Consider the following 25,338-nt stretch of genomic DNA (forward strand, 5'->3'; position numbering starts at 1 on the left):
AAATCTATGAGCAGGTGATGAACATATTAATTTTTGATATATTTCTTTGAAGCATATAGAGCTAAAGATGAGTCAGACATTTCACTCAATCATCAGCAAAGAGCTATAAAAAGAGGTCTGTATAGCTTGTCGTTAAGTGCACTAATAGATACTGGGTGGATTTTATTCTTGAATTAATTTTTTTCAGACTAAAAGATGAATAACTTGGAAGCTTTCATTTTAAATGTAATGTACTCATGTACATGTGTTGCCATACCCAGCTCTTTTTTGTTTGACAGTACTCTCATGTAGGCTAGCCTGGCTTCAAATCCACTATGTCTATGATGATGGCCTTGAACTCCATCTCCCAAGTGTAGAATCTCAGGCATGGAAGACCACGCCCTTCTTTCTCTGAACTTACTTTTTTTTTTTGTAATAATGCCCCTCACATGGGCATTTGTGCATTATCAGCTGCCCTAAAAATTCAACATATGTCTTCATTCTAAATACTATTTGTTCCTATTTTGGAGATACCAAAAGAAAATCACAATAGATAATAAAAATGTCTTTGATTTTTATCCACTAAAATTTAGCTTTCAACCAGAGCCACTGAGAAATTCGAGCCCCGATCTTTCATTCTCTTCTATCAAGGACTATGGCAAATTTTAGGGCTAAACGCAATTCCCTTTTTCCTTCTTTTTACTTGTGTGCACGAAAATTTTTAAATTGCTTAACACACTTGCAAGGAATATCCAGAAATAAATTATTCACTCAATGGCACGGAACACAAACACACACACACACACACAAGCAGATACCAGGTAAGCAACTTTAGGGCAGCTGCTGACTAGAATATCACGAAATTGGATCCAGCTGAGAATTCCAATTACCTAATGAGAGAGATCTGCTTTCGCTTTAATTTCTTGGTCTAATCTGTTAGACAGTAATCTTCATCATAAAAAAACACTGAAATCACAATTTAAAATGTAAATATTTAACTGGTCAATTTCACCCTTTTTCCCCCTTTGGGAAGACGGGAATCTCCATCCCCAAGGAAATCCAAATATAAGACTGAATAATGGAGTATTAATCAAGAGCCCTCAAAGAGACCTCCTACCGTTTTGTTTGTGTATAGCTCAATAAGGACACACTATGGCAAAATTCTAAGTGTAATTTTTAGTGGTTTATTAAAGAGCGATTAAATCATTACAGCTAAGTTTTAAAACCCTGTCCAAGGGCAGCGATTATTCAGTCGAGTCATCGCCACGGTATTAATTGGCTGTCAGATGACTACCGGCATCAGTCAACCTGCACCAGGCCCCTCGCCCAGCCACTGCAGTCTGGTCTTGACAAGGATGCTTGGCGTCTGCGCAATAGTGACCCGCCTTTGCTTTGTGTCTGTACTGCAGGTCTGGAGGAAGAGAAAAAACAGAGAAGCCCGCGGTCTGCGGTGGCTAAGCAGCCCCCAGACCCTGGAACAAGAATCGTCTACATCGCCAAAGTAGCCCTCGGACCTACCCACTCAGGCTGCTGGACCGCCTGAGCGTCAGAGCCCCGGACCTGGCGGCCAGGGGCGCCAGCCCCTCATGTTCCGGAGAACGTGCAAATGTGAGCGGGCGCTCCCGGGGAAAGCCCTCCGCCCCCGCCAGGGGGACCCGGGAAGCCCGAGCGGGCTCCTCCCCGGACGCCGGGGATCCCCTCCTCCGGCCCCGCCCCCTCCTCCCCCTACCCGGGCGTCGCGAGGTTAACCCTATCTGCGCCGTAGCGCTCTCCAGTAGTAGCGACAGCGCCGCCAATCCCAATTCTGGGACTCTGGGAGCTAGGTGACAGGGACGGATCCCTGCTCTGGGTCAGATGTGATCCCTCCGAGGCCAAGCCGGGCATCCGGCGGTGGCTTTCTCCCAATGCTGATACATTCGCATAGGCAGTCGCCAAACTTTTTCTTTCCTTCTCCCCAAAGCCAGTGCCCCCGCAGTTACTTGGCTAGCAGCCTGCAGCCCACTCTCAGGACGATGGGGGAGAGGGAGTGGGGCGAGCAGGTGCTGCCTTGCAGCCCTACGAGGCTAGGGGGCGGGAGAGGAGCTCAGGTTTCTCACTGCCTTGGCGCCTGCCCCATGACAGGGGTGGCCAGACATGCTGCAGTGTCTCAGGCAGGTCATTCCGGCCAGCATGTTCTGCACCAGTCAAGGGCCCGCGGCCGTAGAGCGAGAGCTTCGGCTTTCTCTCTCCCACTCTGCAGTCCGCCGCTGTGCATGGGGTGGGGGGGCTCAGTCTTCCCAACCGTGGTACGGGATGCGCGCGATCCGCAGGTGGAATCCCTGCCCTCGAGTACCCTGACCCCGGCCGGAGCCGACCTGAGCCCCCAGGGGTTGTCATTCTGCAGGTTGCCCTCCCAACCCCTCTCACACACACATGCTCCCCTAAGCCGCGCGCTCCGCAAACTCAGTCTCGGTCCCTGCAGGTGATGTCATGCCCATTGTTTTGGTGCGCCCAACCAATCGGACTCGCCGCCTGGATTCTACCGGAGCCGGCATGGGCCCTTCCTCGCACCAGCAGCAGGAGTCCCCGCTCCCGACCATAACGCATTGCGCAGGGTGCACCACCGCCTGGTCTCCCTGCAGCTTTAACAGCTCTGACATGGAAACCCCATTGCAGTTCCAGCGCGGCTTCTTCCCGGAGCAGCCGCCACCACCGCCGCGCTCCTCACACCTGCATTGCCAGCAGCAGCAACAGAGCCAGGACAAGCCGTGCGCGCCCTTCGCGCCCCTCCCGCACCCTCACCACCACCCGCACCTCGCGCACCAGCAGCCGGGCAGCGGTGGCAGCAGCCCATGCCTCCGGTGCAACAGCTGCGCCTCCTCCGGTGCCCCGGCGGCGGGGGCGGGGGCGGGGGATAACCTGTCCCTGCTGCTCCGCACCTCATCGCCCGGCGGCGCCTTCCGGACCCGCACATCCTCGCCGCTGTCGGGCTCTTCGTGCTGTTGCTGCTGCTCGTCGCGCCGGGGCAGCCAGCTCAATGTGAGCGAGCTGACGCCGTCCAGCCATGCCAGTGCGCTCCGGCAGCAGTACGCGCAGCAGCCCGCGTCCGCCTCCCAGTACCACCAGTGCCACAGCCTGCAGCCCGCCGCCAGCCCCACAGGCAGCCTGGGCAGCTTGGGCTCCGGGCCCCCGCTCTCGCACCACCACCACCACCCGCACCCGGCGCACCACCAGCATCACCAACCCCAGGCGCGCCGCGAGAGCAACCCCTTCACCGAAATAGCCATGAGCAGCTGCAGGTACAACGGGGGCGTCATGCGTCCGCTCAGCAACTTGAGCTCGTCCCGCCGGAACCTGCACGAGATGGACTCCGAGGCTCAGCCCCTGCAGCCCCCCGCGTCCGTCGTAGGAGGAGGTGGTGGTTCGTCCTCCCCGTCTGCTGCCGCCGCCGCTGCCTCATCCTCAGCCCCGGAGATCGTGGTGTCTAAGCCGGAGCACAACAATTCTAACAACCTGGCGCTCTACGGAACTGGCGGCGGAGGCAGCACCGGAGGCGGCGGCGGCGGCAGCGGGCATGGCAGCAGCAGCGGCACCAAGTCCAGCAAAAAGAAGAACCAGAACATCGGCTACAAGCTGGGCCATCGGCGCGCCCTGTTTGAGAAGCGCAAGCGGCTCAGCGACTACGCGCTCATCTTTGGCATGTTCGGCATCGTGGTCATGGTCATTGAGACCGAGCTGTCATGGGGCGCCTACGACAAGGTACCGGCTTTAGCCCCTGAATACACTCCTGAAGAAGGAACTAGGTGGTTGGGATGGGCTCTGGCGGGAACCCCTTGCCTAAGAGGTCGCAAGCGTCTCCGGAATCTTCAGGCGTGCCTGCCGGAGAGCAGAAGCAGCTAGGACGCACACCCATAGTCAACTGGGCAACTCAGAGAGTTAAGTTTTCCCGGTGCTGAGTGTCCAGCGCATCCAGGCATGTTAATAAGTAGCTCCCGGAGTCGATGAGGGAAAGCAAGCATGTTCCTCTCCTGGTGCCCCTGTTTCAAGGCACCTTTCGACCTAAAGTACTTAAACTCCGGAGCAACTTCCTCTAGAGTTTAGCGAGTCAAGTAGCTTTCTTTCAGTTCTTGGTGGCGCGTAGCCCGCAGCCAACCCATGAGTCTTCCCTTGCTCCTGGCTCCTCTCACGGAGCATTATGGGCAAATAATCTGCATCCCAGAGCCAAGACAGATCGCCCCCCCTCCTGAATCCCCTTCCTTGAATTTAGGTCCACGTGCTTGGAACTGACTCTTATGGCCTGGAAAGTGATTGAAAGTGCTTCTTTCTTAAAGTGTTCCATCTAACTGTGTTGCAGGCGTCGCTGTATTCTTTAGCTCTGAAATGCCTTATCAGTCTCTCCACGATCATCCTGCTTGGTCTGATCATCGTGTACCACGCCAGGGAAATACAGGTAACACAGGCTCCTCCGCTGTTTTTATGAATAACCAAAAGTCATACAGACAGCATAGGGGAGAAGCAAGACAGCAGGGGCCTTTTCCGAGCAGCTGTGTCCTTGCTTGAGGTTACAGAAGACACACGCAGTGTTAGTTATCTCAGCACCTGACCTGTCCTTTCAGAAAGCTAAACAACAAACAAACAAGTCAACACAGTGTGTAAACAGGCACACCTTTCTGAGATATATTTGATAGGGTCTTCCAATTTTCCCCAGCTTCTTTAGGTTGATCCCCTTCACCAGACAAATGTTCTTAAAGGAATGATATGCACTATCCTGAATCTATGGCAACGTGTGTTCTTGTTTACCGCACCTTTTTAAAACTAGTAAATCATTAGAGGAGGAGGCCTTGCCAATCTGTATTGCCTATAATTATAATAAGAAAATTAGTTCACCGCTTCTGTCAACATGGGAAGAGCACCCTCCTTCTCGTCTAACACAGTTTACAACAGCTTGTTTAGTTAGTAAAGCCTATATAGCCACTAGTTTAGTCCGAGCATTTTACATATCACTTGAAAGTTAAGGCCAGTGCCCTTAGAGCTCTCTGAACAAGAAAATGTTTGTTTTCCTCTATTAGATTTGACTTCTGGTCTCATTAGTGGGTTTCTCTAGCCCACAGTCAGTTAAGTATTAAAGTCTGGGACTTTAGGTAACTAGAGTGTTCAAAATGAGATTGATATTTTCGAGCTTAGAATTTATAAGACTGTTTTTGAGCCATCATGAGTCATTGATGGGATGGGTTGGACTCTGAAATCTGTCGGCTTAGACTGTCTTTGGACAGGAAGTGTCGTATGGACTTGTGAGGCAGCTTACTATCAAGCTAACTTAAGTTATTTTCAAATTAGTAATTACTAAGTTCACAAAAAAGAGAGAAGAATTCAATTTTAATGACTGTCCAAACAGAATAAAGATAAAGCTAACTCCAAGAGGGGAGGGAAAAAGGACTTCATTTTGTTTCCTGGCATGTCGAAACTTTGAAAAATGTGTTTTTGAAGTGATGAATACTTCATGGAGATGGAGGGTGAAATGGGAGTATTTGGAGTGGGTAGTGATAGACTAAAGCACACATGGTAGAATTTTTAATATTAAGACAGAATATAGATTCTTTAGTGCAGTCCTCATGATAGTGGCATTTTGAGATTCTTCCAGAGGTCCTCTGTGCTACTCTACTGTGCTTTAAGCCAGAAGCGTGGAAGATACAAAATGATTCTTTGACTTAGTTTCTGGATGGAAGCAGTCAGTGGAAGTGAGTAGCCTTGCCAGATCAGGTTGGAAGGGGCCCAGCCTGAAAGCAGGCACTGCATTCCCAGCTTCCTTCAGTCTTCCTCCTGAGCCCAGCTGCTCACCAAGAGTCCTGCACCATTGAGAATACTTCATCTGGGCTTCCCCTCTGGACACAAGAATTCAGTTTATGAACAGGATTCAGCTCATAATGCTACTCTGAGATTTTATAGGTTCTTAAGCACAGTTTAGACTGTTTGGCATGGAGACCAGAGTGGTTTGGTTAAACCATGCTGGAATGAAGGAGGGAAAATGTCGATTATGCATCTTAAGCTTTCCAAGTGTTGGCTGGTCCTTCTGAACACTTATAGATAAACAAGCATCCATTGGGGTGGAGGGTTACTCGTGTTATCTTCAAGAGCAAAATATTTTTTTAAACACACAAACTTTTTAAGAATTTTAGAAAGGTTTTTTGACATAACTCAGGTGTGAGAGGAGCCACGCAGGATTACTTATGCCTCCACAGATTCTGATACGGTGTAAGAATCCCAGAAATGTACAGACACTAATAAACGCAAAATATTTTAAAATTATTTTATGCTTGAAATACTGCCCTCATTGGCTAATTTATAATTTTTGTTATGTTGATTAGACAGTATAACACAAGGAGGAAGGTGATAAGTGTTGGTCCTTTGGAGAATACACAGTGAATTTATTTACTCTTTATAACTCAAATGTCAAAAATGTTAGGTTTTATAGCTAGGCTTATTTATGATCTATTGCCAGCCCTTAACCTGCCACGTTTACTATGATAACTATAAAATGAGGCCTGGGTAATAATGTCTAGTTATTTTGGATACAGCTTTTACAAAAAAAAAATCATTATTTGATCAAGAGAAATTCCTCTCCCAATAGTCTTGTCTGCAATGCCTCTTTAAAGTTAAATAAAATGGGCCTCAGCAGGTAAGAGCACGTACTCCTCTTGCAGGCAACTGTGTCTGGTACCCAGCACTCACATCTGGTGGTGCACAGTTGCCTGCACTTTCGGGGACTCCTCTGGCCCCAGCACTCATAAGCGCATATCCACACAGACACACATAATTCAAAAATAAAAATTTAAAAAATGTCTTAAGTTCTTTTTAATGAAATGGGAAGTGACAAATACACATGGAAACTCTGAACCCTCAGTCAAGAAGAACCAGGAAGCGGCAGAAGCTTCTCATTTATCCAATGGACATAATACTTTAGCCTGAAGCGCAGAGAAACTGGGTGGGCATGGTTATGATCTTTATGGAAAATTAGTAGTTGTGTCTTTTTCGCATTATTCGTATCTCCATGGGATGTGCATTTCTTTCATATAATTGTTTAGGCTAATGGTCACTTCAGAATTTAAAGCATTCCAAATATATTATTGAAGAATTCCAAATATACTGATTTATCTCTGAGGTAAGGCAGCAAGTACAGGATCAATACTGGCATTTTGGAGCCTGTCCTTGACTGTGAGATATCAAGAATGAGAAGTTTTATTTTTTTACTTTTTGGCATATTAAGTATGACAATTGGAGAGTGACAGACAGGGTGAGTTACTGGTGCATGATGTCATTTTCCACCATGCTCAGGCAAAGTGTTCTAACTGAGGTCCCAACGTCTTGCCTGTGAGAATCCCTCCTTACCCAAGCCCAGGGAAGCCCTGACATTTTCACCGAGAACCTTGGAAAGCAAGGCTCAGTGTGACCTTTGAGAAAATGTTTATACACGATGTGGCAACATGAAATGGCTCAGGTGACTCATGGGTAGAAGTGCTTGGAATGAAACTGTGCAGTGGAGAGGTTTGAGAAGAACACTGCACCATAGTACATTTCAGCTTTTGGGGCGCCTTTCAGTACCACAGACAGCTCAAGGCATGGGCTTTGTATACCATTCTTTCACTAATTCCTTTCACTCACTCCTCACAACCGAAATTGAAATTACTGCTTTGTTTTTGGTTTTGGTTTTTGTTTTGTTTTGTTTTGTTTTGTTTTGTTTTTTGTCAGAATCCTTATATAGAATTCAACAGAGTGGGAGAATGTATCCAGCCAAGTAGATACTGGACTTTTTCAAATGTATATTTGGCTTTGCTTTCTGCATCAATCAGCAAATGCAGACACCCCTCCCCCCACCCCCCAAGTGCAGGAATAAAGCAAATATATAACTAAACTTTAACCCATGCCTTTGTAATTACCATTTTTTGACAAATGCAAATTAACTAAAAGGATTGTTATTTATTAAAGTTGAAATGTGTGTGTGTGTGTGTGTGTGTGTGTGTGTGTGTGTGTTACTAAATATCTAGCTTTCTACCTCATTGTCTCAAGGTTAAACAGCAGGAAAAACAGAAGCAGGATTTTCAGAGACATTTCTTTTTGTCTTCACCCCTGCAGTAGGGCTGGGGATAAATTTTTTAACAGAATAAAGATAAATGAAAGTCTTATCCTTCAGAAAGTTTGAATATGGATTTCATATAATCGTTTCAACTTTATCTCCATACCATTTTTCTCATGGCAACAACTTTAGTATAAAAATAAGCTGTTTAGTATTTTTAGACTTGCCAAAGGAAGATTGTAAAGTGAGAAAGGAAGCCCCTCGGAGTGCTAAATGGTCTTTCTGGGTCTTATGGAAATCAGAAGACTGGCAGGTCCTATACATTAAATTGGAAACTATTTTTTCTTTAGTAATATAGTTATACAATAAATAGCACTAGGGAAACATTTAGTTTTCCTTAGGTCATTTATAATGGAATTCCTCTGCATTTCTTCCAAGTTTGGTTTTCAGAGATGGATTATGCAGTTATGTAAGTGGAAATATTGAAATTAAGTCCTCGCCCCATGAGGAGGAGGACTTGCGGAGGATGGGGTCTCAGTGACCTGCCTGTCTCTTGAACAGCTGGGGAGGGTTACTTCTTACTAGCTGGAAGGCTCTGTGTACTCCCTGTAATGGAGGAGAGACATTGGCATTCTCACTTCTACAGGGAGAAGGCTGATGCTCCAAGACCCTGCTAGAAACACTGCCTATAGTTGCTGTTGTTTTTAAAAAGTAAAAAACACATAATTTAAATGGCACAGAAGAGTTTTCAAAAACTGGGAAGTTACAGTCTATGTACACTCAGTCTGTTTCTCAGATATAACCACTTTAACTGTCTTATGCATTCTTTCAGCTGCATAAAATCAAATATTTAGATGTAACTATATTCCTATAGAGCTTGCTTTTATTCCGTAATGCATTTCAGAGGTGCTTCCTTCCCATTAGTACCTAGTGACCTGGCTCATTCTTGTCTTGCAGATGGGTCCTTTTCTATTTTATAAATTTCTGTGCATTGCTTTGTCAGCCTTGTGATAAATGCTGATGAATAATTTGGAGTTCTAATATATGTGTGTATATATATATACATATATATATATGTATATATATGTAATGTATATATTATGTGTATATTATATATATTTATATGTAGTATATAATAGGATAATAATGTATCTAAATTATTGTTATATATCCATATTATGTATTTAATACATATATACATACATATATATATATATATATATATAAATTATACATTTTAGTAGTAATATTGCTGACTCAATGTTAATACTAGAGGTGTAGCTCAGTGCTCAGAATTGACAAGATTCTATGTTTGAATCTTAATACCAAAACTCCCTTCAGAAAGACTAGGCTCCCTGTGTCTGTGTTCTCAAATGTTATTATTCCTCTGTAACATGCTTCATAGTTTGAATGAGGTTATGGAAGGTGAAAAAGGCTAAAAAGTTAGAAATTAGATTGGCCTTAGGTACTGTTGCGCCTAGGAAGCAGACGGAAGGTAGCTACAGGGGGACCATTCGGCTCCACAGATGCTGTGGTGGGAAGCAGACTTGCTCTGTCATGTGATTAGCAGGTCAGTGGCTGAGTGTATAGTGCCCATAACCTCCTCATCGGTAACAATGGCACTCTGAAGCCTTTTGACCATGTGTATACTGTAGTAACGAAATCACTCAGGACTCATTTTCTCCACCTGCCTGTGTAAAGATCTCTGCATTATTAATGGATGCAACACTAAATAAAGTGATCCTGGTGTGTTTACAGAGCAGCATCACAAATGAATGGAGAGTAGAGCTTCAGGTTTACCACTAGTGGCTTTGCCTGGCCATCTGTCCCATTTCTGGGCCACTCTGTGTGTAGGAGGAAGGAAGGGGCCCTGAGGGCTGTCATCATCCCAGACCACACTTGGCAGGGTAGGCTAAGGAAGGATGTATCGATTTAATGCCAGAGAAATCATGTTTGGTTAGAATGTGGGTTTATAGGATTCTTTTAGAAAGAATTTCTTTTTATCAGGGAATAATATGTTATTTGTTACTTTGAAAGTATATTAAACTGCTTACACAAAGAGGACTAACCTTAGTCCTTTTTTAGCCCCATATACTACCCACTCTGAGAATATCCATCATGACATCTTAATAGAAGAATTTAACCAGTTGCTATGTGACCATATTACTGGCAGGCTGTCTGTTCCATCATTAAACAACATTTTTAAAAGTTTGGAAGAGGCTTGAGATAGGTTTCTTTGTGTTAAAGTGAAGACTGCTTTAATTCCGTCCATAATCAATGCATTGAAATTTTCCAATCAAGCATGATGGTATATATCTATTATACCAGTATATACAGGGATACAGGCAAGAAGATTACTGTTGAATTCAAGGACAGCCTGGACCATATAGGAGCATATAGAGACTGTTAAATCTAGTTTGGGATACAGAGAAAACTGTCTCAAAATACAAAAGAAAAATGTATAAGATAACAATAATAACAATGTGAGCTTTTGAAATACAATGGTAAGGAATATAGAAAGTTCCTTTTTGTTGTAGAGCTGATACTCCAAGGAAGTGAAGAAAGGAGAAAATAGAAACATTAATTAAATAAACTAATTCTTGAACATTGGTAAAAACCATGATGATGATTAAAAGATGCTATGGACAGACAGAAGAATGTGGGAGGACTCTCCAAGGAAGTAGTACTTAAACTGTCACACAGAGAGAACGAAGCAGCCAGTATCAGTCTGTGTTAGCAAAGACCTGTGAAAGACCTCGGGACAAGGAGGGGTATCCTATGTTAACTGAATCATTGTAGCCCAATGGAATGGTACTAAACATGATCTGAAGAGGTACACAGACTTGCGATGGAACCCTGACAAAGCCATAGTAAGGATTTTTAGTACAGCTGTCAAGACATTGCAGTGTTTAAAGCAGAGGAGACTCATGTTCTAACTTAATGCTCCAGTAGGATTGTTTTATTTTACATTGAGGAAATGGACCAGGAGCCTGAGTTGTCACAGGCTTGGCAAGCTGTGCTGTAGAGAGAGATGGTCCCCACTGGACTGGCGTAGCAATGGTGGACATGGAAAGTGAGGTCACTGTAATATAGACTTATTCATGGGTCTGAGGTACCTGCAAGGCAAGCTCCAATGTAGAGATCACTTCTGGGGCTCTATCTAGAAAAGTTGAGTTCATGGTATGAAGAAGGAAAGATTAGCTAGACCTCGTGGTGCACTCTTGGGATCCCAGGGGCTGAGGCAGGATGATCACAAGTTTGAGTCCTGCCTGTATTATTACATGTAGAGTTAGAGCCCAGCCTAGGCAACTTAACAACAACCTGTGTTACAACATACAAGAACCGACTGGGAATATAGTTCAGCAATAGCAAAACATTGCTTGACTGGCATCTGCAGCACCTTGACTTCGCGCCCCCATAGAAAACCAACAGAAAACAAAACAACAAAACCCAAAGATTCACAATGAAGGATAGGATATGGAATCAATGTAATATAATTGAAACTATTCAGATTTATGGATATAGATAAATATATTTATATCTACATCTATATACATATATATATACATATACATACACATATATATGTATATGAGAATCTGAAGTTTGGAAGAAAGGTCCATACTGGGAATTAAATTTAGTCCTCATCAACATAGACTGTTTAAGCCCACAGGAATTGATGAAATCACTGAGAGAGAACAGCAAGATGAGAAGGCTGGGAGGCGATCAGATCGTTTTCTGACATCTGGAGGTTGAGTAAAGGAGGAACTAGAAAAAAGAGAGAGAAGGAGCTGCCTTTGTGGAGGAGGGCGAGACAGGGTGCTAGAAGCAGAGGAGCACTTTGCACCCTGTTGAATTGCTCAGGTCTGTTAATTGGGGAGCAGACGTGCTTTTAAGATTTGGCAAGTTGAAGGTCACTGCTGACCTTGCTTTGCAGTTGCAGAAGAGCGATAAAGAACGGCAAACTGTAATTTCCAGTGTAGCAGAGTAAATTGACTCTTTCACATTTAAACATTGCCTAGGTCCCTTTAAATATCCTTCCAGTTAACCAATCCTGGCTCTGTTCTTTGAATGTTCCTCATTGGGCTTTGCATGCCCCTGATCACATTTTTCTGGATGTAGTCCATTTTGGGGAATTTATTCTGTAAGTGAGGTCAGAAATGACCCAGTGTATCCAGTCAGGATCACCAAAAAATTATCGCCATTTTGTTGGCTGTCTCTTATCTCCAGTGGTCATGCTTCACAGAAATTGTCACCACGTGACACTTATAAAATCATTATTGGATGAAATGATTTGCTTTGTATTTTCCGACGTTGTTAAGTAGCATGTTGGTCTCACAGCAATATCTTTGCTTTTCAGAATTGTTTGAGTCAGAATTCTGGTGTTTATGTGACACATATTTCTTCAGGTTTGGAAAGGCTTGAGCTGTGTGGATGGTGTGTGGAGTTTGCCTGGCTACAGACTGGGGCTCTGTTCTCTTGCAGCACTGGGTTCCTATCAGTGGATCTTACTGAGACTGCATGCTTGCCACTGACATCTGTGCACCCTTTGTCCTAGTTTTGGACTGGCAGAAAGTTTTAAGAGCATACCTTTGAAATCCATGCCCTTAGCCTGAGAGAGCCAAGGCTAAGGTCTAGAATTAGGCCTCATTTTCTTGTAAACCACCTGCTTGTTCATTAAGTAACACAGCTCTGGGTGTCTTGACTATTAACCATCCCCCAATTTCTCTACTTTTGCTCCAAGAAGATCATGAGAACTTATCTGTTCTCCTGCTGAAAGCCACATATTTTAAGTGAATTGCAATGTCACAATTGCCCAGCCTATTAAGGATATCCAAGGACATTTGGACGATTTGCTTCTAATTTTAAGCATTAGCATATGTTTGATGACCTAATGCCTCATGTCTTATAAATGTTGCCTGTTTGCTTCTAGACTATACAATTAATAACTACTCATGTGTTGGAAAATTAAAAGCATAGGAAAATGTGAAAAGAGCTGCAGATTAGACATCCCATTGCCTCAAAGGTAGTTTTTTCTCTTAGACTGGGCTCATATGGAGTAAATGGGGATACCTTTGCTATGTAGTTCTGTAAAAGAAATAAGTTCTCTTGATGTATTTTTTCATGCTATTTCTATGCCAAGACATGTTCTCAATAGCTGTGTTTTCCCCTACCATGTAGCTGTGATCAGTTGAATTATTTTCCTGATTTTTAGATCTTTAAAAATAAATTCAAGCACATTTTAAAAGTAAGTTCTCCCTAATACCCTGGAAGATAAATTTACTCTGAGTATCTCCGGTGATTTCTTATGGATCAACTGTCAAGAAACCAGCTATCCATTTAAAGGATGTAATTTCAAACAGCTCTAGTTTATAGAATAATCCTCTCAAAAGTTTCTGTCACTTTTTTTATTACCGGAAATACTTACAAATGACTTCTTTAGGTACCAATTTGGCATGATCTATGTTCTGGACCCAATGCACCAGCAAAGCTTTTGAGTATTGTGCATAAGACCAGTATGTGCCTCACCCCTCTTGCCAATCTATAGTTGATGTTTTTCTTTTAAACTTGTCCCCTGAATAGAACGACCTGATCTGTTTTTGGTTGTTTACAGTTTTTGCAACATAGCCTCCTGGCTTTGTGTCCTGCCTCTGGAGCCAGTCAGTCTGGATTTCCTCCAGGTTCTATCACTAATTAGCTGTGTGACCTTAGACAAGTTGCTGAATTTCTCTGAGGTTGTGCTTCCTTGCCAGTCAAATGTAGATGACAGAGTACCGGCCTCTCTGGGCTGTGAGGAACATTATTAAAGACTTTGTCTGTCTAAGTGGATTTCATTCAGATTCTGATTGTGAGAGAATCCTCTGTCTGAGGGAAAAAGCAAACACATCTTTTGAGGTTGGGGTTTCCTGTCTGTAAATGAGTGGGAAGAACAGTTCTGACCCACCCTTCCCTTGGCTTCCTCCAGGAAGCATAGCTCTTTCAGCATTGAGTTAACTCCTTCAAGCATGCACAGCTGACTCCATCTTCTTCACCACTAATTAGGACCCTAGTGAGTTAAAAGAGTTAAGCAGGCACTCTGAAAAGTATGCATAGGGAATAATTTGGATAATGGAAAATTATGGCATTAAACCCCTGCTGGAAGGACAGAGGTAGAAAACAGCCCTAGGCAAACATGTAAACTTCAGCAATCAGTAGTACCTGAGTCTGTAATCACTGTGAGTCCACAGGATATTTAAATTAAGGGAGTCCCCTGCCCCCCATCTCTGCACTAACTTTACTTCTAGCAAAAGTTTTATATCATGTGTCACTACTCGCTAAGAAGTGCGTGGTAGTCAGAAAGAATCAGGAGGAATCTTTGGTGAATCATAACCAATGAATGATACCTCAAAATGTCCCCTTCCCTCTTTGGCAATTGGTTTACTTTTAACTAGGGAACTTGATACATTACAAACACTCATTGCTGAGTGTTTATTACGCCAGACTCTTAAGCAATGCACATTTGTTAGTTTAGTTTTGGACTTTGATTTTTAATTCATGGGACACACTGGGGGTTTAAACTTTACAAACTTAGAACTTCAACAGGTAGACAAGTTCTCCCAGTTAAATTTATGCATCATATATTTCTCTTTTGCCTTCTTGAATACTCTGAGCATCTTTGCCTAATTTTGTATTTATCTGTAGAGGTTGTCTTGTGTCACAATGAGATTGTTAATTTGTCTATTTGGATATGGGTATGAGGCTCCGATTGTTTAGTTACTTGGATATTCTTCCTCTGTCAGGAGGCATTTATGTCCCAAGGAAAGCTTAATAAATATTTGCATATTAGTATTCGCTCAAGTAGCTCAAGTATTCTGCACTTTTAGGAGAAAGTGTGCTTATTATGGCTTTGACCTTGAATAACAGTGCTTTTCTTTTTTTCTTTTCTTTTGTTTGTTTGTTTTTTCGAGACAGGGTTTCTCTGTATAGTCCTGACTGTCCTGGAACTCACTCTGTAGACCAGGCTGGCCTCGAACTCAGAAATCCACCTGCCTCTGCCTCCCAAGTGCTTGGATTAAAGGTGTGCACCACCACCGCCCGGCAACAGTGCTTTTCTTAAAACTGTACATTTCTATGAAGGATAAATACTATATGAGTACTAATTTTTAAGCTATTAATTTTTTACTGAATAGTAGGGGGATTTTTATCCATGGATTGGATTTATTTTTTATGGTCAACAGAATATTAACACCCTGAAAATAATTATTAGGCTATGTATATGCTGCTTAGTTTTAATTGTCAACTTGACATACGGGGCAAGAGGGCACTTCAGTTGAAGAATTGCCTGAATCAAATTAGCTTGTGGCTATGTCTGAGGCTCACTTTCTTGATTGCCAGTTGACAAAGGAGGACCCAGCCCACTGTGGGCAGTACCATCCTAGACAGGTGGCCCTGGACTGGGAATGAGGTAGGGAACAAGCCAGTAAAGAGCATTGTGCAATGGTTTTTGCTTGACTCCTGCCATGACTTCCCTCAGAGATGGACTGTTACATAGAAGTATAAGCTGAAATAAATCCTTTCCTCCCCTGGTCATGTTGGATTACAGTGTTTATCATAGCCACAGGAAAGCAAGCTAGAACAGCCTATTATTGTTGAGATTGTATGCATATAAAGTAAAGGATAAAACTGATGGGCATGGAATTTTTATAGTTATGCTTTTCAGTGTCTGATACTGTTAAATATCTACTCAATCAAGTCTTATGATAGGAAATTCAATCTATGTAGAATTAGCTATGAAGTTTTGACACTGGAATTACTGACTCTTAGAAGCTTGCAGCAGGTAACTTTTCATATGGGAAATGAATCCTTGGATCGAGTTCTCATATCAAAGAGCAAAAGTTCCCTGTCTTTTGAGTTAAAACGTCTGATATATACCTGTGCGTACGGGTGTCTATTCACACACACACACACACGTGTATACAAACATATATTTTCATACACATAAGTTCTTCATGATATTGCTTTAAACTTTGACTGACAGCTTCCACACGTTGGTAACATTGTGAACTTCACTGCTGTGAAAATATCTTGAATCAAGTTTTTATTTTTTTCCTCATTAGTATTTTAGTCAAGTACTTAACTATTCTTGGCAATATCAAAGGGGATATTTAATGAATATGTATTTGAGCAGACTACTAAAATTTAAGCAGTAGTGATATAAAGAGAAATCTCTGATACGCTTATTTTTTCAGAAAAAAAGCAAAGCACCAACAATATTGTATTCATGAATGAAAGCCATTTTTTTTTTCATTCTTTGATTTGGTATTCACATATTGTTGTGGATTTATGTTCTTTAAAAAGGCTTGCTCTTTTCTATTCATTTCCTTCTTTTCCTTCAGGATATCTATTTTACAGTCTCTTCTGTCCCTTTTGACAGTAATTATCCTTTTCAGCTGTTGAGTTTTGACCACATTGTGCCTCTCATCCCTGGATATGTCCCTTGTGCATGCCTTACATTGAAGGACCAGGATCTGACACTCCTGCTGTTACGTCCACTGTCTCTCTCAGTCCGATACGCCGAGTGCAGATTGCTTCAGTGCAGCCCTTTATAAGTATCTTATCTGTTAAGTACGTCTTGTTGAGATTTTATACAACTAGCCACAGAGGGAAGGAGGGCATGGAATTTGAACTTAGTCCCTAGAACCCATATTAGAACAACCTTCAGTGAGCACAGTGAATAGTCAGTGGGCTAGCCTGAGCTCTGCAGCAAGAAGCCATCTCTATACAGTAGTAGGTGGCCCAGCAAGATGCTGCCTGTGAATGAAGAGTTTAAGCAAGTGCATCTTCAGGCTCCAAGCTGTGATGTATTGCTGCATAGGACCAAAGTTCAACAACATGGTAAGCAGTAGGACCACGAGGCTGCTGAGATGCGTGGAGGACTCACATACCTGTTCAGGATACACTCTGGCTGCATTCCAGGCTCAATGCACGCTTCAAGTGATTTGTCCCCATCTCCCTTGTGTTCTGGTGGTGTCCGTGGTGACCTGTAGGATTTAAGCAGTTGATGATGGCCCCCATCTTAAGAACTCAGGAGACTGGACAGGAGCAGTGAAAGTTCAGAGCCTGTCAAGGTTACATAGTGAGTTCAAGGCCAGCCCTGGCAATTTAATTGAGATGCTGTCTCAAAATAAGAAGCAAAAAGAGTAGGGGTATAATTCAGAGGTAGAACATAGCATCATGAGTTCTTAGGATCAATTCCCTGTTGTTTTTTTTTTTAAAAATACATTCTCTGTCTCTTTGTGTGTGTCTGTACCTGTGCACCTCCCCTTTCTCTCCTCCATCGCCTCTTCTTACTCTTTTTCCCCCTCCTCTTCCACTCCCTGCCCCATACTTTGTAAAAATCATTAGACTGTTGATCTAAGGAATCCTTTGAGGAGCAGCCCTGCCTGGCACAGTTCTCCACAGATCATCCACTTGGCGTGTTTGCTTTCAGCCTCTCTACTTGTGTTCATTTGGGAATATTCTGGGGAAACACATGTTGTGTTTTGAGACTACCAACCACGTCAAGATTTTCAGTCTGCCTCTGGTCCTTGAGGAATTTGTTGAGGATGCGTGATGATCTGTGGCCTCAAATTCTCTTGGGTGTGCTACCATCCTGAAAGGGTAGAAAAGTAGGCACAAGAATAATATGTTTCAGTCATGGTGGATCGCATCTGTCGGTTGTACTTGCATTGATGTTGGATGTTAAATACCTGAGACTCAATGCTTAGACGTGATTGATACCACCTGGCTGGGCCTGCCACTACCCAACAGGGTGTGGGTTACAACACTAAACAGAACCCCTCAGAGGACTCTGTAGGAGGACAGACCCAGTATACACCTTCCATGTAGACATTCACATGCGCCTCTGGATTGTAACACACTGAGGACTTTGGCTCTGGCTCCCTAAAGATCTGGGTTTGCTCCTGTGTGATCAGAAGGGATTGCCAGCCTCAGGCTTATTTTCTTCATCTGTAGAATGGGAGTGGCTGTGCCCATCACTGGAATGTATTAGAAACTTAATGAGATAGTGCTTAGGAAGAATTGACATGGCACTCAGCATATCACAGTGCTCAGGAAATTCTCACCCCTCCTCTTCTTCCATCATCATTTTCAAACAAAGTCTAGAGTCTAAAGTTCTGAAGGAGCCAACAAGAGGTTTATTATGGTATATATTTCATAGGAACTGAACCAAGTTCCTTTCAACAAGGATAGAGGCAAAGAAAGCATATGGTTGATTAATCAGTGCAGAAGTAGTAGTGGCAAACTCTAGTCCTTGACCAAACTCAATAAATCTGGTCTACCTGTTTTTAAAACTAAAGTCTCACTGACACATGGCCCTGCACATTTAAGGGGAAAAGAATGTTGCTCCATTTTTGTTCTGATAACAGAATCTAATATTTGCAACAGAGACCACATGGTGAGCAAAATAGAAAAATATTTGCTCTCTAGTTCTTCACAAGAAACAGTTCACCAACTTCTAGGTTAAAGAAGAGAAGCATCAACAAAAGCAAGGAGAAACATGGCCAAATGGCTTCTGCTTTTGCACCAAGTTGTTTTGTTCTTTTGGCTCTGGTCTTTCACACTAAGGTATTGTGGTGGGTTGAGGGTTAGGATACACAGCCTGGAAAATGTAAATCTCTGGTTGTAAGGCCTCTACCATGTCCTGAGTTCTCAAGGTTTCTGGGTGTGAGGTGACATGCTATTGCAAACCAAATTGATACCACCAAGCAAGAATACAACGGCTGTGTGCAGGGGCTTGTGGGGCACTGGAATTTCCAGTCAGAGAAGCCTGTGAGGGAAGAGCAGTCTTATGGGATATTGTGTCACGCAGTCATGCAACAGTGTCTCTGGCTAGGTAAAATGTTCATGCCACTGTTGGTATCATTTGGTAAGGGAAACTCCCGTGCTTATATTTAGATAGAACCCTTTTCTGATTGACTGTTTCTAATCCCAAAGTGGGAAGTAGTGAAGAGTGTCTAATTTTGTGTGGTCTGGGTGTCTGACAGCACACATACTTTAGTAGTTGGCTTGCTGACTTCTGTTCCTACTGATTAAAGGCATATTTCTTTTTTTTTTTATTGGATGATTTATTTACATTTCCTATGTTGTCCCCTTACCCCATCCCCCACCACCCCCTCGGAACCCCCAATCCCCTCGCCCCTCCTCCTCCTTCTCTGTGGATGTAACCTCTATCTACCCCCCCCACTCCCACCTCCCCACCCTCAAAATTCCCACCCCCTGGGGCATCCAGCCTTCATGAGGTCAAGGTTCTCTTCTTCCACCTATGCCCAGCAGGGCCCTCCACTCTTATATATTAGCTGAAGCCCTGGATCCCCCTCTAAGTGCTCCCAGGCTGGTGGTTTAGACCCTGGAAGCTGTGGTTGGTTGGTATTGTTGCTCTCCTCATGGTGTAAAGGCATATTTCATAGAGATACTCTCTTCCACTTTTTGCTGACTGCTGAACACTCCCCTTCATAGTCCTCAAGGGGCATTTCCCATGTTCCAACTAACCTAGTCTCTCCCTTAGGCTTCCTCATTGCCTCTTACATTTGCTCTTGGGGCAGGACACCACCACTCACTACCTAGGGCCTTGGGAAGACTTTCTCTTGTCCCATTGGATCTTCTCTGTGCCCTCTCTCACACCATTGGCTCCCGTGGCTGCTTCCCCTGTGGTATCCTTGTCGTCATGGCTGCTTTCTGCAAACAGGTGGCAGTACTTTCCTGCTTGCTCTCAGGTTCTCCTGCAACCTCTACTGAATTTATATTCAACAAGGATTTTATATTTGTACTATTTATAGCATATGCTGCTCATCTAGCCTATATCCTAATACAAGCATATATAATAACATATAAAATGTACAGTGCTTTATATATGATATGCTGATATGTGATGCATTCTATATGTTAGGATATATATTAATTCCATCATTTCTAGATATCACATATGACATCTTCTATTATATGCCAAATTTTATTACATACATTAGTATTCATCTCTATAGCATTTTATAGTAGCTTTGTATTTCTCTTTAGGCTGACATTTTTTTCTTTTTAACCTCGTCTTAAGTAACAATAGGGCCAGAGTGCAGATAATACATTGAAGGCTTAGCCTTAAATAACATAACTCTACCATCCCTCTAAGGCTCGGGCTACACTGTGGAAGAAAGGCTGGGCAGACTCAGAAGAGGGAGATAAGTGTAACATGGACATGTCTTCTGGATATGACATAGTCATTGCAGCTCATGAATGCATGGCCTCACTGCAGCTGTTTTTATTTGCACAAGACATACACAATATTGGGCCCCTCAACACTTCACCATGTGTAGGGGAGAGCCCACTGGGCCCTATCCTTCCCGGGGGATCATTGACAATTTCGGATGGTTAGGGGAGGGTGTCATTTTCTTCAGGCTTGTAGTGATAGTTGCCCTTGCTGCAGTAAATTCCTTTCCACCCACACCTGTTAAGAAACTCTAATTAAACTCAGTGGGTCACACACAGAAAGGAGACGTCAAGATGAGAGGGATATTTGCTGGGGAGAGTCCCAACAGAGAGGAGGGGCAAAAAGCAAATATTATTCATTATATAAATGTATGGAACTGTCAAACAATGCAAAAATAGTTTTTAAAGCCAGTATCCAGGGAGGTACAGATAATACAACTGCTGAGTCTTCTAATAAATGATAAAATTATACATCCACAGCATGGTCTGGCTTTGTCTCAGAGGGTTATGTAAAGCTTAGAGAGCTCATCTAGGCTGTTTCCCTCCTTGATTTTCAGATGTATTAATACAGTCTCTAGTGTTTCTGTCCTTCCTGCGGTAGCAGGAAGGACTTCCCCAAATCTGATGTCACAACAATGTGACAATGACCCCTGGCTCTGTGGTTTCACTGTGACACATCACAGCATAGCTAGCATAAAGCTTCCTTTGCAGACATGGTCACTGGATGCCCATTAACACCAGCCATCCCCATCCACTACTTCTCCAGCAGCTGCTTGACGTTCCCAAAGGATTTAACACTGTTCCATGCCCTCGGAGTCTGGAATGCCTTCTCTCCTTAGGTTCCTCAAATCCTGCTGGTCCTTGAACATTTACTGGAGTTACCTCTTTCAGGAAGCCATCTCTGCCTAACCTTACCATCTTTTGTGTTTCAGCTCTTCTCCAAAAACAAACAAACAAACAAACAAACAAACAAACAGTTTATTCAGGGATAGGGAAGCTCCGGGTAAAACAGAAGTTGACTGAAACACATATTTCCCTAACATTGCCCCAGCAATTCTTGGAAGCTTATTAATATCTCACAGATTTAGTTGGCCATTTATAATCCTGGGGTTCATGTGGCCTAACTCGCAAACCTACTTAGAAATCAAGTTGCATTTAGTCCTGTTCTGTCTAGTTTTTAATGTTGATTTGACACAAATTAGAATCATCTGAGAGGAGGGAACTTCAATTGAGTAAATGCCTCTATAAGACTGGACTACAGGCATGCCTGTAAGAGATTTTCTTAATTAGTGATATGTGAGGACCAGCTCACTGTGGGTGGGGCTACCCCTGTGCTAGGTGGTCCTGGGTTCTAAAAGAAAGCAGGCTGAGCAGACTGTAGGAGTAAGCCTGTAAGCAGCACTGCCTCATGGCCTCTGCATCAGCTCAGGCCTCCAGGTCCCTGCCTTGTTTGAGTTCCTGCCCTAACTGCGTTCAATGATGAACTGTTATATGGACCTGTGAGTGAAACAAATCTTTTTTTCTTCAAGTTGTTTGTGGTCAGAGTGTTTCATCACAGCATTAAAAACTCTAAGACAAGGTCAGTGCTGGACACAGTAGTCACAAGAACTATCTCACATGTGTCATCTTAACCATTATTACCCATGACAGGCATGCTCTATTTCTCATGAGTTTCTGTTGATGAGGCACTGTGAGCCTCTGTTTATTGTATCATGGCTAGGTCTGGGAGTATCAAGGTAAGAGAGTGATGAAACATTCAAGATACAGTGATGACCTCCAGGCTCAGCTAATGGAGGTCATTATTACAATGGGACTTGTCAGACGCTGCCTAACTCAGCTGTTAGTCCCATGAGGACTGATGTCACATGTGAATCTGATGGGCACTCCCATGGCTCTGCTCTAGAATTAGCATCCATGAAGTAGCTTCTCCCATGCTCCCTCCATGTCATTGCCTGGGAGCTGTGTAAATGGCCTCTATGGCTTCCTCTATTAAGTAGAGTCAGCCAGCTATCCTTGCTCCTTTTCTTCAGTTTGCCAAAGGCTGGTTGAGGCTAATTTTGAATCAAGCCAGCTCAAGGTAGGTGGGATGACAATATACTGAGAGGAATTTAACAAACATGCCTTTCTTCAGTGAAAGCTCTTTCTATGCTTTTGTGGTTTTCTGCTACAATGTTTAGGATCATTAAGGAAATTTAGCTTTATGAACTATTTGTATTTAGTTTGTATTTAAATGATTAAGATGGATGGGTCTTAGAGTCAGCTGTCATTGGTTGAAATCAGAGCTATGGGTTTGTTTCTGATCTTTATAACTGTATTTTGATAGACTTGGTTTAGGGAACTATGGAAATGGATCTATCCACATGCTGTGGCTTATTTCAGAAAGGCCATGGAAATCAAGGCCCTGATAGTGACAGGGTAGCTCTAGATAGTTCTGATCATGTAACAGAAAGGGGAGACCTCTCCTTGGTCATCTTTTTTGTTGTTGTTTTAATCCTATTTGTTGGATGACCGTGATATTCCTCTTGGACATCTTCATCCTTACAAATCGCTATCTTGGCTTTTTCAGCACTCACTAACCAGGTAACTCCTCTTCAGTGAAGCCTTGTTCAGTTACGTCATATACTCTGCTTTTCCCCTTTCTTGAGCAACATCTATGGTAGTTTCTTGTTCTGAATAACTGAGCTCTTATGAATTAATCTCTCTGGATCTGTTTTATCCTTCCAAGGGCCTTTGCATACCCCTTTGACCCATAAGTTGATTGTGCCATGTGATTCTGCCATCCAGTGTTTTTATGTGAATGAACTAGAGGGAGACAGGGAATGAGTCAGTCTGCATCATATCTGACAGCAATGCTTGGCTTTGGTAGGATGGCAGGGTTAACATCGTTCATGGTTCGGGTTCTAGATTATTCTGTGATAATGGGGTAATGCTCATGGATCTAGACAAGTTGTCCTTGTAGTTTTGGATGCCCTTCATCTCTGGCTTCAGGTTAGAGTGTGTCCCCTTTTTCCCTCTCACTCTTCTCAATCCTGGCATCGTAGGAGAGCTGCCTCTAATTCTATCTTGCCACCACACCCTTCCCTTTATTAGTGCTTTCTCTTTTCAATGGTATTCTTCCATGTCTTTTATGTGATGGCAAAGATAATGATGAAAGGAAGAGAATATTCTTTAAGGACCTGTGTAAAAGATTGATCGCATGAGAATAAGTATGGTCTGGGAAGGAAATGTAAGATGAGGAAAGATGTGATAAGAATATGGACCCTTTAAATCTTTGGGGTTGAAGTATCATAAGGGAAAGAAAATTGCTAACATGACTAATCATTCTGGACATTCCAGCCTTTATGACATTTATTGAGAAAGTAAAGTTATAAGTTTTAGAATAACTAGTATACTTCCCGTGGCCAAGCTCTGTGCCAAGTATACTATACACCCGACTTCATTTCAATTTCTACTCAGCTAGCAAGTCGCAAAAGTGGGAATCAAATTCATATCTTGAGATCCGTAACTTCAGAGGTTCTTTTTTAAGGGAATGGTTAGGTATAATTTTATCTAGAATGTGTGAGAAAAGTTGTTCCATTTTTTTCTACTTCAGTTACGGCCAAAATGTAACCACTTCTAGAAAACATGATATTCAAACATTTGGTTTACTTTAATATAGATAAAGGAGATCCATTGCTCCAAATTGTATTTTATGTTACCCAAAGTCCACCAGAGTTGATTCAAGAAAACTGTAGTAGAATAATCTTTATCCATAATTAATTGTTCCATAAAATATGTCTTGTTTAGTCTTTTTCATCTGTCTCCAGGGATGTCCATAGTGTTGGGATGGAAGCCAATACTCAATTACCCATGAAAGTGAAGTACAGGATAGGAAAGAATGCTGACCACTGAAATCAAATCTGGATGAATCTGAGGCTGCACTGCAGTGATGTTCCACTCTTGGGCGTCTATGTGAGCTCCTTTTTTAGGAGTGACAGCTTCTTCTTTTGCATTCTCATCTATTATAACTACGTTCCCATAGGAGTTAAGCAGGTGGTAGTTCAGAAAAACAAACACTCTAATAATCTCCATAATAATGTGAAACATGTTGTTTGAATTAAAAACACCCAGGATGTTTTCGCTCAAACCTGAATTCAACTGAATGATAAGGCCAACTTTTTTCTGTGTGCTATGCATTTGTTGTTGTTGTTTTGTTTTGAGTTTGTTTGCCATTTTCTGTCTCTCATTCCTTTGGTCTGATCTTTTCTTTTTCGATAGCATGCTTAACTGAATGGATGTTATTAGATATTCTTTTATTTGTTTGGAGAGACTGACCAATGACATTCTTGAGATTTCTGTACTTTGATGCAAGCTATACTTTGAACTTTGTACATTTTACTATTCAGTGCCTTTATGCTCAGCTCACGTGCCACTCTGGCAAGGTTTTTGTGACTGTGCATACTTTATTCTTATTATCCTATGTGTATGAGCATTTTGTCTACATGTATGTCTGTGGACCATGTGCTTGCTGGTGACTGTGGAGGCCAGAGAGGTGACTGTCCATCAGATTCCCTTAATTGAAGTTTCAGATAGCTGAACACCAGGTGGAGTTTCAGTGAGCTCCCATGTGAATGCTAGGAACCAAATGCTGGTCATCTGCAAGAGCATCCAGTGCTCCTGACAGCTGAAACATCTCCCTAGGACACATTATTTCTTCTTCAATGGACCACTGAAGAGAAAAGTTTTCTGATTTTAAAATCTAAAGTATAGAAATTGGAAACACATATTAAAAATAACCAACATCCATCTTGATTACCCCTACCACATGAGTATTCAGAATTAGTCTCAGTGACTTGGGCTAAATTACAGGCATTTTGAATTTTGACAGAATTGCCACTTAATGTCTGTTTTGTCATTTCTTCCTAAGCAGGGAAGTATTAATGTAACAACCATTGAAGTCATTAAGAAGCTAAACAGAATATTTTTAGTAAGGAAGGTTTGAAAATTTAGTGTATTTTTGCTTAACCTTAACTCTTATTGAGGTGGGATTGACATGTTTCATAAGACTCTATTCTAATTTCAAGGGCTTAGCC

General features: G+C 42.7%; 1 protein-coding gene and 1 long non-coding RNA gene across 2 annotated transcripts in view; one reads left to right on the plus strand and one right to left on the minus strand.

Annotated features, from left to right (window-relative positions):
* Positions 1 to 1,143: 1,143 nt before the first annotated feature.
* Positions 1,144 to 2,723, minus strand: LOC114629183. Its single transcript, XR_003712609.1, has 2 exons — positions 1,498 to 2,723; positions 1,144 to 1,390 (listed from the first exon to the last, which is right to left on the minus strand). It is a non-coding gene; the product is annotated as an uncharacterized LOC114629183 (long non-coding RNA).
* Positions 2,415 to 25,338, plus strand: part of Kcnn2 (potassium calcium-activated channel subfamily N member 2) — a 132,937-nt gene continuing 110,013 nt past the window's right edge. The window contains exons 1-2 of the mRNA XM_028777191.1: positions 2,415 to 3,717; positions 4,313 to 4,408. Coding sequence (XP_028633024.1) covers positions 2,449 to 3,717; positions 4,313 to 4,408 — 1,365 coding nt within the window. The 5' untranslated portion in view covers positions 2,415 to 2,448. The remainder of the gene's footprint in view (positions 3,718 to 4,312; positions 4,409 to 25,338) is intronic.

The sequence above is a fragment of the Grammomys surdaster genome, unplaced genomic scaffold, assembly GCF_004785775.1.
Source record: "Grammomys surdaster isolate TR1022 unplaced genomic scaffold, NIH_TR_1.0 278, whole genome shotgun sequence".
NCBI lineage: Eukaryota > Metazoa > Chordata > Mammalia > Rodentia > Muridae > Grammomys > Grammomys surdaster.